Source organism: Hypanus sabinus, chromosome 23 (genome assembly GCF_030144855.1).
Source record: "Hypanus sabinus isolate sHypSab1 chromosome 23, sHypSab1.hap1, whole genome shotgun sequence".
NCBI lineage: Eukaryota > Metazoa > Chordata > Chondrichthyes > Myliobatiformes > Dasyatidae > Hypanus > Hypanus sabinus.
Window position 1 is genome coordinate 44,266,661 of NC_082728.1, and position 16,127 is coordinate 44,282,787.

The 16,127-nt window shown below is 41.9% G+C and overlaps 1 protein-coding gene across 2 annotated transcripts in view; it reads left to right on the forward strand.

Annotated features, from left to right (window-relative positions):
• Positions 1-12,890, forward strand: part of LOC132380163 (protein SCO1 homolog, mitochondrial) — a 21,452-nt gene extending 8,562 nt beyond the window's left edge. For both annotated transcript variants that reach the window (XM_059948813.1, XM_059948811.1), the window contains exons 3-7: positions 322-412; positions 3,475-3,672; positions 8,520-8,612; positions 9,920-10,035; positions 12,649-12,890. In XM_059948813.1, coding sequence (XP_059804796.1) covers positions 322-412; positions 3,475-3,672; positions 8,520-8,612; positions 9,920-10,035; positions 12,649-12,780 — 630 coding nt within the window. In that variant the 3' untranslated portion in view covers positions 12,781-12,890. The remainder of the gene's footprint in view (positions 1-321; positions 413-3,474; positions 3,673-8,519; positions 8,613-9,919; positions 10,036-12,648) is intronic.
• Positions 12,891-16,127: the final 3,237 nt, after the last annotated feature.

The following is a 16,127-nucleotide window of genomic DNA, read 5'->3' on the forward strand; positions in this document are numbered from 1 at the left end:
CACAAATTCACCACTCTTAGTCTAAAGAAGTTCCTTCTCATCTCTGTTTTAAAAGAATTGCCCCTCTATTCTGAGGCTGTGTCCTCTGGTCTTAGACACTCCCACCAAATGTCAAACGTCCTCTCCACTTCTACTCTATCAAAGCCTTTCACCATTCGATAGGTTTCAATGTGGTCACCCCTCATTCTTCTGAAGTCCAGTGAATGCAGGCCTAGAGCCATCAAATGCCCCCATTTTTTTACAGAAACAATTTAAAACCTGTCTTGTTTATAACTTGTTCAATGTCTTTGTTTCTGAGACATTGTTTTTCCTTCTTAGTAGCCTGTCACATGGAAATCTTTAGCAGTCACTTTTGCTGTAGGAGGAGCAATGCTGGTCGTCATGAGACACATGAAGAAAGAAAAAGAAGAAAGTAAGCGTTCCTATACCACTTTGGAACTGGAAATGGTACATTAGAGTACTTCTAAACTGGTGAGAGAAAAGAAACGGTGGATCTTGAAAGAGACATGAGGTGTATTCACAAAAAAACATTAAATTATTAAACATGTGTAGCCTCCTGGTAAGCTTCAGGCTTGCTTTCATCTAGTGGGAGCAGCCTTCGGCCCTGCCAAACTCTGTAATCGAGTCTGTGTAGATGCTGTGTGATACACCCCACCACACTAAATAACAGGCATATGTGATTAAATGATTACGCTTTATAACTCTTACTTTGACTAGATAGTAAAGGAACAAACTAAGAACTGTTTAACTGTTTAAAAGAAAAGAGAAAGGGCCATTATTATTAACCAGTTTGTGCACAGATCGTTGGAGCTCTTACAGAACCAGGTCCCCCTTCCTCCAGTCGATGTCCTCCGAACTCCGCCAACCCTCGAATGGGACCACCCCCGGTGATCGACCAAATGCTGTACTCAAGTCCCGTGTCTCCTCTCCTCGCGGAAGACCCTGGGCCTCGGACTCCCGCTTGGGGTCCGTTCCGTCGCCCAGCTTACAGCATCTCTCAGGTTGCGTCTCCTCTCTCTGTCCCCATCGTGCCTTCTCCCCAAAGCCTGCAAGAAACAATGGCTTTCACGTGCAATAAAGAATAACATCTATCCCAATGGGTTAGCAAATGAATACAATTCCTGTTATCAGTAATTACAACCCAAACAAGCTGCTATAGAGAACCACTGTATCAGCAGTTAAGCCATTTTATTAGCCTTAGCAGTAACATAAAAGAAGAAGCTCCTCACACATGAATCGTGGAAGTTCAAGGTAAATTATGGACATGTACTACATTGAGATTCATTTTCTTGCAGGCATTCACAGTAGAACAAATAAATTCAATAGAATTGATGAAAAGCTACACACAAAGGCTGACAAAAAGCCAATGTGCAAAAAGAAGACAAACTAAGCAAATGTGACCCACCCCACAAATAATAATAAATAAATAATGAATAGTATTGAGAACCTGTTGTAGTGTCCTTGAAAGTGAGTCCGTTGGTTGTGGAACTAATTCAGTGTTGAGGTGAGTGAAGTTATCCATCCTGGTTCAGGAGCCTGATGGTTGAAGGGTAATAACTGTTCCTAAACCTGACGGATGGGACCTAAGGCTCCTGCACCTCCTTACTAATGGCAGCAGTGAGAAGAGAGCACGATGGCCTGGATAGTGGGGGTCCTTGATGATGGATGCTGCTTCCTTGTGGCAGCATTCCTTGTAGATGTGCTCAATGGTGGGATATGCTTTTCTTGTGTTGGAGTGGGCTGTGTCTGTTACATTTTGTAGGTTTTCCATTCCTGGGCTTTGGTAGTTCCATACCAGGTCATGATACAACCTGTCAGGATATGCTCCACTGTGCATTTATTGAAGGTAGTCAAAGTTTTTGATGGCAGGCCAAAGTTGCACAACCTTCTGAGACAGTGGGGCTCTGATGTGCTTTCTTTTTAATGGCACTTACATGCTGTTCCCAGGATAGATCCTCTGAAATGATAACACCAAAGAATTTAAAGTTACTGACTTTTCTGATCCCCTGATGCCGACTGGCTCATGGACCTTTGGCTTCTTCACCCTGTAGTCAATAATCACCTCTTGTTCTGCTGATGTTAAGTGAGAGATTGTTGTTGTGGCATCATCGAACCAATTTTTCAATCTCCCTCCCAAATGCCAATGCATCACCACCCTTCATTTGGCCAACGGCAGACTTAAATGTGGATTGGAGCTGTGCATAGCCTCACAGTGATAAGTGTGAAGCTGGTAGAGCATGGGGGCTAAGCACGCAGCCATGTGGTACACCTGTGCCGATGGTGATCGTGGAAGAGATGTTGTTGCCAATCTCAACAGAGTGGGGTCTGCAAGTGAGGAAATTGAGGATCCAGTCACAAATCAGAATCAGTCAGGAGAGTGGAACACTAAGTTTGATAAGGGAACCAATTAGCCTAGGTTGTTTATTTCTGAGCACTTTACCCGAAGGAGGGCTGTTGTGGTCTTAGAGGGAGCAGAGCAAAGGATTTAGCAGAATGACACTTGGATGCTAAAGGTTAAATCGTGTAGGGATTACAGGACTTCAGGACTCCATTCCTGAAAATTCAAGTTAAAGATAATTGTAGTTTCCAGCTGATAAAGAATGACTATATTTCTACTGGCTGCACCTCAGGAAACCCAAGATAGTAATTTCAACACAAACTTTACACCTGCCTCTTTGTGAAAAATGTATGGACAAAGGGAACTCTAATAGAAATGGGAATTGATGTAAGTCTGAAGTTTATAGAATTATATTAAACAAAAGGATTAAATTATTTGAAGCAACGGATGGACTTGGAGTTGGATGCCAAATCTACCATGATCCTATCAGACATAAATAGTGTATACAGAGATATACTCTTGAATTCAAAACAAAGAAATGAGATTCCTTTGACAATATGATCTTTTTTGCCATGCTGCTATCTTGGTATGTACTGATGTTAAACACCTGGGCTTGACGCAATCTGAGTTCCCTGCCTTGTACAAGTTGTGATAGTGAGATCCTGAGAATCTACCTGATATCACTGATAATATCTAATTTCTGATTAAGAGGAGAGCAGGACTGATGTAAAGATGTGGATCCTGTCAGTAGGAATTCCCATCCTAGCAACTTGGGGGATCTAAGTGCAATTTTTCTAAAGCTTGTGCATTTGCTCCTGAGGATGTGAGGATGTAAATAAATAATGTTTAATAAATGGTGAGCAGAGTGGTTGCAATATGATACAGAATCACATTCAGTCAGAACACTAAAATAAGACGGGAGGAGTAGGCCAGTTGGTCCCGTAACCATGCTCGTCCTCTAGAGCAATCACAGTCTCAATACTCCTTAATGTTAGTGTTGTTTCATTTGGTATTACACTAATTGTTTAAACTTATTTAAAATAATTGAGCTCTATAATGAAAGTATACAAATGTAACTAATCGAGTCTGTGAGATGATGTAATAATGTGTTAATCTTTCTTTAATTGACTGTTAAGAGATTGAGAAGGAGCGGACCCGTAGCATTGGAAAAGCAGCACTTGGAGGACCCTTTTCACTGGTTGATCACAAAGGGCAACCCAAGACAGACAAAGACTACCTCGGGCAGTGGGTCTTGATATACTTTGGATTTACGCACTGTCCAGACATTTGTCCCGAAGAACTGGAGAAGATGATTGCTGTCGTGGATGAAATAGGTAAAAATTTCCACCTATCAAAATGATTTGAAGTGTATATCGGGGGTCTAAAAAGGCACTACGGTTCCAAGTGATTTTATTTTATGAGCTGCAAATTAGAGATGATCATATTCCCAGATAAATGAATTTGTACTTCCATTGCCTGTGCTAGAGCACAGGGCATAGAGTATGGGAGTTGGAATGTTGCAGTTCTATAAGATGTTGGTGAGGCTGTACTTGGAGTATTGTGTATAGTTTTTGTTAAGTTTGTGGTACTGGGAAGCTGGGTGGCCATGAGTAACACACACAAGAGATGGAGAGGTGAGGAACAAATGTGCTGTTATTTATTTTTGCTTTTAAGTCATCTACTGAGAGTGCCCTCTGACATTATGTTCAGTACACAACACAGGGAGGCCTGACGGCAAGCTGTAAAGGTCAAAATATACGTGAATGCATAACATGTCCCTCCTCTCCCCCTTATTTTAAAGATTTCTCCCCCTTCCCCTGCAAAAAAACATTTTTTTTTCCTAAACTACAGAAAGAGAGTCAACTGCTCCTATTCCCAGACATAACCCTGGGGATTATTCTGCCCATGTGCTGAGGGTTACTTACTAGAGATTCAGCCTGTCCGGAGGCTGCCTGTTCCTGTGAGGGTACCAAAGTTATTTTCTCTGTATTTATAGCCCTTGGCTTGGTTACTGTATTGTCTATAAGGGGCACCTCAGAAAGCACAGGTATGGGGAAAGTACTGGTTCTGTCATTTGATCTTAACGGAGCTTCTGCAGTCGTCGTCTCATTTCTACAACTGGATCTGAATTGGCCAGGTTGTGTTGGTTTTCATTAGCTTTCGAAATGGGCAGCAGCTGATCGGCGTGCCTTCTCCAGATGTTGTGGTGACTAGTTTCCCCTGTGTATGTCACAGGACCAGTTTACGGCACCACCATCACAGGCATCCACTTTACTTCAGAAATGTAGATCTGGGCAAGTACTCTCTCCTGCTGTGAAACCTTTGTTTGGCACATCTCCGTGCTTGGGTTTTCGTTCATTTTGCACAGACTGTTTAATATTTGGGGGTCTAGGCAGGTCAAGCCTGATGCAAAGCTGTCACCTACAAGGTGTTGAGGAAGCACAGAACAGCTAAAGGTGGAATGGACTGTAGCTCCACAAAGTATTTTTCAAAAGTGGTGTTCACGATGGCAACCGGAGCCATTTGTTGTGTGTGCCTGCTACATCCAGGAACGTGTGGCCTTCCACAGGTCCTGCAAAATCTATATGAATCCTCTGCCGTGGTTCTTCAGGCATTTCCCATGGATACACAGGAACAAATTGAGGAACGTTTCTCACTGGCTAAAAATGTGGGCGTACTTTGGCTTTCTTTTCAATGGTTACATCCAGTCGCGACCACCAGAAGTTGCTGCATGTGATTTCCTTCATGCGCACTATGCCACAGCATCCTGCATAGCTCATCAGGCACTTGCTTTCTTAATGGTGGAGGAATGACAACACGGTAGCGCTGTAGTTACTTCCTTGAAGTGAAAGATCTCTTTCAGCAATGGCTGCGGAGCTGAACAGCTAAGGGAGGTTTTGGCAGTCTGTCAGCATTCAGACACTGCTCGGACCTCCTGTGCTTTACTGATATGCAAATCAGTACAATATCCTGAGGTCAATATTGTATACAACTAGCAGTCAAAAATTGACGTCATTATCGGCAGTGTAGATCATCACCCAAAGAGTATTCGATGGAATTTCTTAACTCCAAAGACAATCATGAGCACTTCCTGCTCAGTCTAGGCATAGTGGCTTTCTGCCTCGCGTAACGTCCTTGATGCAAAAGCGACTGAACGCCCTTCATCCAATGGCATGACATATAAGATTACTGCCCCCACACCATAGGGTGACGTGTCGCAGGGTAGCTGTATGGGCAATGACGGGTAAAAGTGTGTGAGTGCTTCAGAGTGTGAGAAAGCTGTTTTGGCCTTTTACAGTGATCTGTCCACTGTCAGTGTATTGCTTAATTTAAAATCTCATGAAGTGGTAGATTAGAAATAAACTTTGCTTAGTATGTTAGTAAACCTAAGAATGATTGCAATTGACTTACACTGTTTGGTGATAGAGCCTTCCACAATTGCGTTCACCTTTGATGGTGCCTTGTGAAGCCCGAAGCTGTCAATCACATAGACCAAGTATTCAGCCAAAGGTCGAGAGAACTGACACTTGTCTTTCTGTTCCCATTGCCCATATCCCTTGTGTCTTTGTCGTGTAGCATCCAAGTTTTGTAGGTGTTCGTGCTCATTTTTCCCAGTAATATGTAAGTCACATCTGTAAGTACTGTATGCTCGACACAAGTCAACCTTGCTAAATGTCTGTCCTCTGACCAATTCTGCTAAAAAAAATTATCAGTGAGGATAAGAACCGAATTAATTGTTATCTTGAACTCTCCACAATGCCTTGTTGACTCATCCCTGAAGTTGCCCATTTACTTCCTCACACCTTACTCTAGACCAATCTTTCCAATTCAGCCTCTCCCTGTGGTTTGAGGGCAGATGGAACAGGTCCTGCCTTCAGGCATTTGGGTGTTGACGGGTTTAACCACCACTTTAGCAGTGATTCTATTCCTACCACCCAGTTCTCTGTTCAATACTTCTGTGTGTTTCTTCAATACCTCTTGTAGACAAGTGCTCCCAACAATCAAGTGCATTTCATGCCAGTTAAGTTTGTGCTGTTCCAACCACGGGCAGCCCAGAGGCACTGGATAACTACCTGCAACAATGTAGAGTGGAAGTTTCTTTCTCTGTTCGTTGATCTCCACTGTAACACGTACTACTCCCCTCACTGGAACAACCTCACCAGAGAAAGTCTTTAAAGCCAATCTTGCTTCTTCTGGGGTGAGATGCTGCAATTTCTCCCTGTAAACGGTCTCCAACCCCAGTGATTCTACAGCACCTGTGTCCATCTGCATCCTCACTGTGGCACCGTCCAAACACGGGGTCACCCAATAGCCGCGGGGGCACATGAGCAATATTTAAAAGCCATTTAGATATGTATATGTATGGGAGGGGTTTAGAGGGCAATACGACTGGCTTGCTGGGCGACAAAGTTAGTAAGAAGGAGTTGGGCCGAAGGGTTGTTTCCATGCTGCCTGACTGTCGCACTTCCATACTGTCTGGAAAGCCCTGAGTAGCTGAGATTGAACTAAAGCAGATCATTTGTAGTCAACTATTCTATTAACTCTGCACTTCATTGGTGAATTTGTCAGGAGCAGGTATCATCATTTATTTTTGAGCTTGGTTTCCTCATTTTTTAAAAATAGACTTTTTCTACATTAATTAGTTTTGTTTGCTGTTGGTCTGGACATACAGTCACCACGTCTGACTCATTGACTGCCAGTGTGCAATTAAAAACTAGGATATGGTGAATAACCAACTTTAAAATGTTAGAGTTGAAGCACCAGATTAAATAAAACCTTTTGCTGTAGCAGAGATATAATAAGTGAATCAAGTATATTTTAAAAAAAGCTGGGAACACTCAGCATGAAAACACTTAGCGTTTGTGGAAAGCAAAGTGTTAATGTTCCAGATCAAAGAACTGACTGAAGAGGCACTGATGAACTCTACTGGTGTTGAGAGAGGCCGTGTGTGTGTGTGTGTAGGTAAACTTTCTAGGAGCCAATTTCCCAATTTAATTGGGTAGTGGAGTTAGAAGTGTCTGGTTAAACCACGTTGCTGTTGCCCGGAGGAAAGTTGTGGGGGTGGGGAAGGGATGCTTTTTTTTGCCCAGCTACATTAAAAGAGAGTGGCCTTTGACAAGGTGCTGCACACAGTTTTGCTAAATGAATGAGAGCCCATGGAATTTCAGGAAAGGTAATGGCATGGACAGAATATTGGCTGAATGGCAGAAGGCAGAGAGTGGGAACAAAGGAGGCCTTTTCTGGTTGGCTGCTGATCACCGTTCTGCAGGGGCTGATGTTTTGTAGAGGATCAGACGACTTTGGAGAATTGTCAGCAGTTTTAGAGCTCATACCTAAGAAGGGAATAGGTGGCACTTCAGAAGGTCTAGAAGAGGTTTACCAGAATGATAGAGGGAATGAATGATGGGTCTGGGCTTGTACTCACTGGAGTTCCCAAAAAAGGGGATGGGGGTATCTCATTGGAACTTACTGAATATTGTAAGGCCTGGACAGAGTGGGCATGGAGAGGCTAGGACCAGAAGGCACAGCATACAATACTTGAAATACATCTTATGGAAATGTTCGTTTGATGATGAACTTCAATAAAATTTAAATTACAAAAAAAAAAGAACAGACATGAGGAGAAGTTGCTTTAGGCAAAGGCTAGTGTGTAATTATTGCCACAAATGCCTATGGAGGACAAGTCATAGAGCATATTGAAAGCAGAGGTTGATGGGTTCTTGAGTAGTAAGGACTTCAAAGGTTATAGGGAGCAGGCAGGAGAATGGGGTTGAAAGGGGAAAATAAATCAGCCATCATTGAATGCTGGAACAAACTCGATGGACCAAATGACTCAATTCTGCTTCTATATGTTAAGATCTTTTTGAGCAACTAATAGCACTCCTTTTAGACCATCACTCAAACTCCTGCTCTATCAGATCCCTCTCCCATCCAGTGGTGGCAAGGTGTTCTACAGTCCCCCTCCTCCCCACAAGCCTGATCTTGATATCTATTCCCGTTTACAGCTTTCAGGGCTAGAATTTCTTTGATAAGTATGTGATGATCCTGTCAGGCCAAAGCTTCCAAAGCACAAGTACTTCTCCCAGCTTAGCTTCCCACTATTACCTCTCGTCCCTTTCTTAATCCAGTTATATTATGTCAGTTTGCAGCAAGTTTACCTCTTCTGTGTTTTATTTTACAGACAGGATCCCATCTTTACCAAATCTCACTCCTCTTTTGATCACAATTGATCCAGACCGAGATAATGTCGAGGCCATGGCAAGATATGTCGAAGGTAAGTTGGTTAGATTTTTTTTTTGAAGAAATTAAAATCCTGGGATTAGATAACAGACAAGCCAGCCATTAATGTTTCTGGTATCAACTGTCTTTACAGCTGTTCCATTTTTTTTGAAAATTGGCACTTGCTAATTGAGGAGATCTGAAGAAATAAAACAGACATGAAGTTAGCTGAAAAAAAAACTACAGTATCTCCTCAAAATGGTAGAAATACTCAACAGATCAGGCACTATCTGGCAAGACAACCAGTTAATGTCTCAAGACCAAGACCCTTTGTCGGAACTAGAAGAGAGAAGAATCAAGTTAGTTTTCAGTAGTTGGAAAGGTTGTGGTTGAATTGGATGGAAGAATGGGAATACTCCTGATAGGGTGAGACCATATAAGTTAATAAAGAAGTTATGTTTCTTTGTTTGATTCTAACTTCCACATTAATTCATTTGTTCTCACTCTATCAAACATATTCTGCTTGTTAAACCCAAACTACCCTACCTTGTCTACTCCTAAAAAATAATTTGTTTTCTCTCTTTCCCAGTTATGCCAATGTCTTGGATCTAAAATTGTTTTTTCTTCTCACAGATACTCTTGACTTGCTGAGTATTTAGAGCATTTTCATTTTTATTTCCATGAGATAGAATACCTACTGTATGCCATCAAAATCTTCATTCCATGATCAATCCCCTGGTCTTCAGTGCTTTTGGAATGATTGAACTGTAAATAAGCAGGATCTGGAGAAATTTTAATATTAAAAATATTATGTGTTGCTTAAAGTTAATTGGTGTTCTTAAAGAACTTCTAAGTGATAATCTTCGTCCAGTGTTTGGGAGAGAAGGCAAGAGGGATTGTTACATTAGTGACCCATGTGATAGCTTTTCTCTTCTGTTGAGGTTTCATGGACATGTAGTGTTACTGTGCTGGAAGACGTAGTGTAAAGCTGTAAAAACTACTATGGTGTTCCAATAGTAACCATACTTTGAGTTTACTACTTTTAAAGTTTCTGTGTTTTCTTTCAACTGGATACTAAGGATGTGAAAAACAATCACATTTGCCTTTTAAATACAAATGCTGGTTTTCCAGTTTCACATTTCTAACATTTTCTGCTCAAAAATTGAGACGAGTACATTTTTCTCCATCCTTGCATGAGCAGATTTGTTTCTTAATGTGTGAATTTTTAAAACTAAAACACTTTAATCATCCTGTGGATATGAAAAGCGTTGTCTGTGTGCAAGTTGTTTCAACATACTAGTTTTTGTTTTTAAAAGGATGAATGCTGTAAGTGATTAAAATAGGTATTTGATTCTTATGCAGAGTTTTCTCCCAAGTTAATTGGCCTGACAGGCTCCCAAGAGCAAATAAACCAGGTGTCGAAGGCCTACAGAGTCTACTATAGCCAAGGGCCCAAAGATGAAGACAACGATTACATCGTAAGTAAATTTTTTTGTATTGGCAGTTGGTTGTTTTATTGTTTAAAAAAATGTAGGAAAATTATTAGCATGTAGAGTATATGCTCCAAGGGCCCAATTCCTGTCATGTGCCAGGAAATAGACACCAATGGCAACAGGACGTGAGTGGAGAAAGGTAAGTCTTGCCTCCAGTCACTGGTCTCTACAGTGTTCTTCCTGATCCTTGTGTGTTTCTGCTGGATGTTATCACAAGGCACTCCTTTCAAGAAGTCGAGTCTGTTGTGATAATCCTCAAAGTGCCTACAGCTGGGTCAACTAAGGTGGTAAAGGGCCAGATGTGACGAGAGCTTGTCTCACAGAATGGCACGTGTTTCTGGTTTGCATGTACTCTCCCTGCTGGCTGGATCACTTCTGCACCACAACTTTTTAGGCCTGAAGCAAGGGGGCTTGTTTGCCTGCACTTTGAGCAACCTCTCACTGTTTCCTCCCCACTGCTTTTGCAAACTACTTTTGATTACTTAATAGTAAAGTACTGGTTTTTTGTTGTTTGTCAGCTGGAGTCCATTTTTGTTAAAATTTTCCTGTGTCCCCAATGAATGGTTGTTAAAATACAAAATTAAAGGATGGCAACAAGAAAGGGGAAGACCTATGGCTAATGGGTAAACCCTCCATCCTGGATACGGGTGAGGTTACAAGGCAATTTCCTTGCTCTGTTATTCTTGTGCGCCTACTTTCCCTCAGCGGATCCAATAAGAGCATTTACGGTAATTTTGAGATAACGTAATTCTTACTGCTGCCCAAATAATTTTAAGTTTATTATTTTCTTAATTGTGGTGATAATATACATTTATTTACTCAATATAGACTGTCCATTATTTTATTCAGTGGGATCTGGGCCTTGTTGGGAATACCTGCATTTATTTCCTATTTTTACTTGCCCTTAGGAGGGTGGTAAGCAACCGGCTTGAACTTCTGCAGTCCTATAGTAATGATTGACTAGCTTCAGGATTGTGACCCAGTCACGATGAAGGGGTAGTGATATTTTTCCAAGTCAGGATAGCATGCGAGTTGGAGGGGAACATGCAGATGTTCTCTGCTGTCAGTGTCCTTGATGTTAGAAGCCTTGAGTTGAGGGTGTGGTACTGGAAGAAACTGGTTGGGTAACTGCAGTGCATATTGTGAATTTGCATGCTACGGAAAGTGGAGAAATGTAGTGTTAAAGTAGTGAACGATCAAGCGATCCTGCTTTATCCGGGATGGTGTCGAGCATCATGGCAACAGTTCTCGGCAGTGCTTATTCAGAGAGTATTCCAAGACAGCCTTTGTACACCATGGTTCCTGTAGCCTACCATCCTTTCCCTGTCTCACTGGAACATACCTATGCAGAACTCCACACAAATAACCCCTGAACATTTCCCATATTTCTTCCATATGTTTCCCTGAGAACATCTGTTTCCAATTTATGCTTCTAAGTTCCTGCCTGATAGCCTCATATTTCCCCTTACTCCAATTAAACGCTTTTCTAACTTGTCTGTTCCTATCCCTCTCCAATGCTATTGTAAAGGAGACAGAATTGTGATCAAAATGCTCTCCCACTGAGAGATCTGACACCTGACCAGGTTCATTTCCCAATACCAGATCAAGTACAGTTTCTCCTCTTGTAGGCTTATCTACATATTGTGTCAGGAAACTTTTGATAACACCTCTTGCCCACCTCACCCCTTCACATACAGTACTCAGTTAGTTTGTACTGAGAACTGCATGCAATAGGCAGAGATTTGTTTTGTATTCTTCAACTGGAGCCAAGTACTTTTCCCTTCGATCCCAGATGGTTAGGATTTTGTAACTACAACAGATCAATTTAGAATTAAATTATATGTAGGATGTGGAAGCTTTAGAGAGGGTGCAGAGGATTTACCAGGATGCTGCTTGGATTAGAGAGCATGTCCTATGATGTTAGGTTGGGTGAGCTAGGGCTTTTTTCTTTGTATGGGAGGTGCAGATTCATTAGGGACAGTTAAGAAGCTCCTGGGCACATAGATGAAAGGGAAATGGAAAGCTATATGGGAGGGAAGGGTTAGATTGATCTTGGGAGTAGGTTAAAGGGTTGGCACAACATAGTGGGCTGAAGGGTCCTTACTGTTCTAATCTATATAGCATTAAGTGTTTTTAGGAGGCTGTGATCACTTTGGAATATGATTCATCAGGCAGTGCTTGTTTTATAATGTGTTTGAATTCCCTGTAGAATATGTTTGAAGACCTCTACCTTGTATGTGACACATAGTATGGGAAGGCACAGGCCAATGGAGCAATATGCATGTTTTTAAAACACAGTTACGCGTGTTAGAGATCAATTCATGCTGCAGGATTCACCTTAGATCTCCATGGTTTACAGTTCCACAATTAAGAGTGCATTTAACCACCAGGGGAATGGGTGATAAGTATTGCCCTTGTAGATTGCTTTAACAGTGCACCCTATTCCTACCTCCAAATGATGATTCTTCAGACATTTTTGAAATGAGATTTTATGCAAGTTAGCAAGATCATCATGTCTCTGTTTATTAGATTTTATTTAAGAAATAAGCTTAAGTCTGCTTAAGTCACTTTAACCTGTCATTCTGTTGTCTGTTTCAGGTTGACCATACAATAATCATGTATCTTATCAGCCCCAGTGGAGAATTTGTGGACTACTATGGTCAGAACAAGAAGAGTACTGAGATTTCTGCCTCTATAGCTTCACATATGAGGAAACTTAAAGTTCAGTAGTGCAAATATTTAACTGCATTAATAACTGCTGAAACCAGGCTCTGCATTTTCTGTAAATGTGTGCAGTATTTCTATTAAAAATAAATGATGCTAAGTTCTTTAGGCTGGAATGTAAGTTCATACATGTGCCTCCTGTTTATGGCAATTTAAATGTGGATCAAAGATAAAATTTGGATAACAATATAAGAATTATAAAAAGTCAGTATCAGCAAAGAGAAAATATGATGCTTCAAGTATGTTTCCTTCATCAGGGTTCAAAGGTTACGGTTCAGATGTCCCAATGAATGCTTCACCAGTGTTACCACCACATGAATATTTATTTATTGCAATACTGCGCAGAATAGGCCCTTTGAGCCAAACCATTCAGAAATCCCCCAATTTAACCCCAGCCTAATTACAGGACAATTTACAATGACCAACTAACCTACCAATGGACTGTGGGAGGAAACCAGAGCACCCGGAGGTCACAGGGAAAACTGACAAACTCCTTATAGGCGGGCGGGAATTGAACCCGGATCGCTGGTACTGTAGAGCATTGTGCTACTCTGCTGCCCGAAATATATCTTTGAATTCTTCTCTTTGCCCTCATTTGAGATTAATTTTTCAAATGAACACTTAATTTGCTTTTAAATGAAAGGATGGCTCTGTTGTGATTATCGGTTCTGGCAGAGAATTCCCATATCTCCCATTACCTGGATGGACTTGTGACCTCTTATTGTCTCTTCAACTAGCAGAATGAAGCTGCTTCTCTCTTAGTTTCCTTAACCTATTATAAACATAAAAATGTCGCGGTATCAGATTACTTCTTATCTAGTCAAATGGTTTCAGTAAGTACAAATCCTTACTTGATACCTATGCTTGCATCCAGATGATTTGAATGCCTGCCACCATAGCTACTCTTTCCTGCCAATCAGCCATTTTTCTAAACGGGTAAGTTTAAAAACAGGGTTTCGATTATAACTCGCTGTGTGCTTGAACCTACTTTGGAGTTTGAACCTGTAGCCCTCTGATTCAGCAGCGCAGAAGAGACTGAGTGAAAGTGATGCATGGTAACATAGAAACGTAGAAAACATTCAGTACAATACAGGCCTTTTGGCCCACAAAGCTGTGCCCAACATGTCCCTACCTTAGAACTACCTAAGCCTACCCATAGCCCTCCATTTTTATGAGCTCCATGCACCTGTCCAGGAGTCTCTTAAAAGACCCTATCATATTCACCTCCACCACTGCTGGCAGCCCATTCCATGCACTCACCACTTTCTGTGTTTTTAAAAAAACCTTGCCCCTGACATCTCCTCTGGACCTACTTCCAAGCACCTTAAAACTGTGCCCTCTCATGCTAACTATTACAGCCCTGGGAAAAAGCCTCTTGATTATCCACATGATCAATCCTCTCATCATCTTATACAACTCTACCAGGTCACGTCTCATCCTCTGTCGCTCCAAGGAGAAAAGGCCGAGTTCATTCAACCTATAAGACATGCTTCGCAATCCAAGCAACATCCTTGTAAATCTCTGCACCCTTTCTATGGTTTCCACATCCTTCCTGTAGTGAGGCAACCAGAACTGAGCACAGTGCTCCAAGTGGGGTCTGACCAGTGTCTTATATAGCTGCAACATTACCTCACTGCTTTTAAGCTTAATCCCACGATTGGTGAAGGTCAATTCACCTTATCCTTTCTTAACCACAGAGACAACCTGCGCAGCAGCTTTAAGTGTCCTATGAACTCGGACCCCAAGATCCCTCTGAACCTCCACACTGCCAAGAGTCTTACCATTATTGCTATATTCTGCCATCATATTTGACCTACCAAAATGGACCACCTCACACTTATGGAGTTCATCTGCCACTTTTCAGCCCAGTTTTGCATCCTATCAATGTCCCGCTGTAACCTCTGACAGACCTCCACACTATCCACAATACTGCTAACCTTTGTGTCGTCAGCAAATTTGTTAACCCATCCCTCCACTTCCTCATCCAGGTCATTTGTAAAAATTATGAAGCATAGTGGTCCCAGAACAGATCCCTGAGGCACACGACTGGTGACTGACCTCCATGCAGAATATGACCCGTCTACAACCACTCTTTGTCTTCTGTGGGCAAGCCAGTTCTGGATCCACAAAGTAATGTCTCCTTGGATCCCATGCCTGCTTACTTTCTCAATGAGCCTTGCATGGGGTACTTTGTCAAATGCCTTGCTCAAATCCATATACACTACATCTACTGCTCTTCCTTCATCAATGTGTTTTAGTCACATCCTAAAAAAATTCAATCAGGTTTATAAGTCATGCCCTGCCTTTCACAAAGCAATGCTGACTATTCCTAATCATATTATGTCTCTCCAGATGTTCATAAATCCTGCTTTTCAGGATCTTCTCCATCAACTTACCAACCACTGAGGTAAGACTCACTGGTCTATAATTTCCTGGGCTATCTCTACCCCCTTTCTTGAATAATGGAACAACATCCACCACCTCCAATCCTCCGGAACCTCACCTGTCCCCATTGATGATGCAAAGATCAGTGCCAGAGGCTCAGCAAACTCCTCCCTCACCTTGCACGGTATGCTAGGGTACATCTCGTCTGGTCCCGGTGACTTATCCAATTTGATGCTCTCCAAAAGCTCCAGCACATCCTCTTTCTTAATATCTACATGCTCAAGCTTTTCAGTCTGCTGTAACTCATCCTTACAAATGCCAAGATCTTTTTCTGTAGTGAATACTGAAGAAAAGTACTCATTAGGTACATCTGTTGTCTCCTCCGGTTCCATAAACACTTCCACTGTCACACTTGATTGGCCCTATTCTCTCAGGTCTATTCTTATCCTGTTGCTCTTCACATACTTGTAGAATGCCTTGGGGTTTTCCTTAATCCTGCTCACCAAGGCCTTCTCATGGCCCTTTCTGGCTCTCCTAATTTCTTTCTTAAGCTCCTTGCTGCTAGCCTTCCTATCATCTAGATCTCTATCTCTACCTAGTTTTTTGAACTGTTTGTAAGCTCCTCTTCTTGACTAGATTTATGACAGTTCCACGGTTCATGTATCCTGCCATCCTTTCCCCGTCTCATTAGAATGTACCTATGCCAAGGAGAAGAAGAAGAAAGCCCTTGACGCTGCTCTCATGACAGCGTTTTTTTTTTAGCAGGCTTTCTTATTTTATGAAGCCGAGCTTGACGCTCAACCCTGCACGGACGGAAAGCGTGCAAGGAAGCCTTTGCTCTGAGGCCTGCCACTGATGCCACTATGCTACCAGCCGCCAACCTATGCAGAACTCCAGGCAAATGTCCCCTGAACATTTGCCACATTTCTTCCGTACTTTTTCCTGAGGACACCTGTTTTCAATCTGAC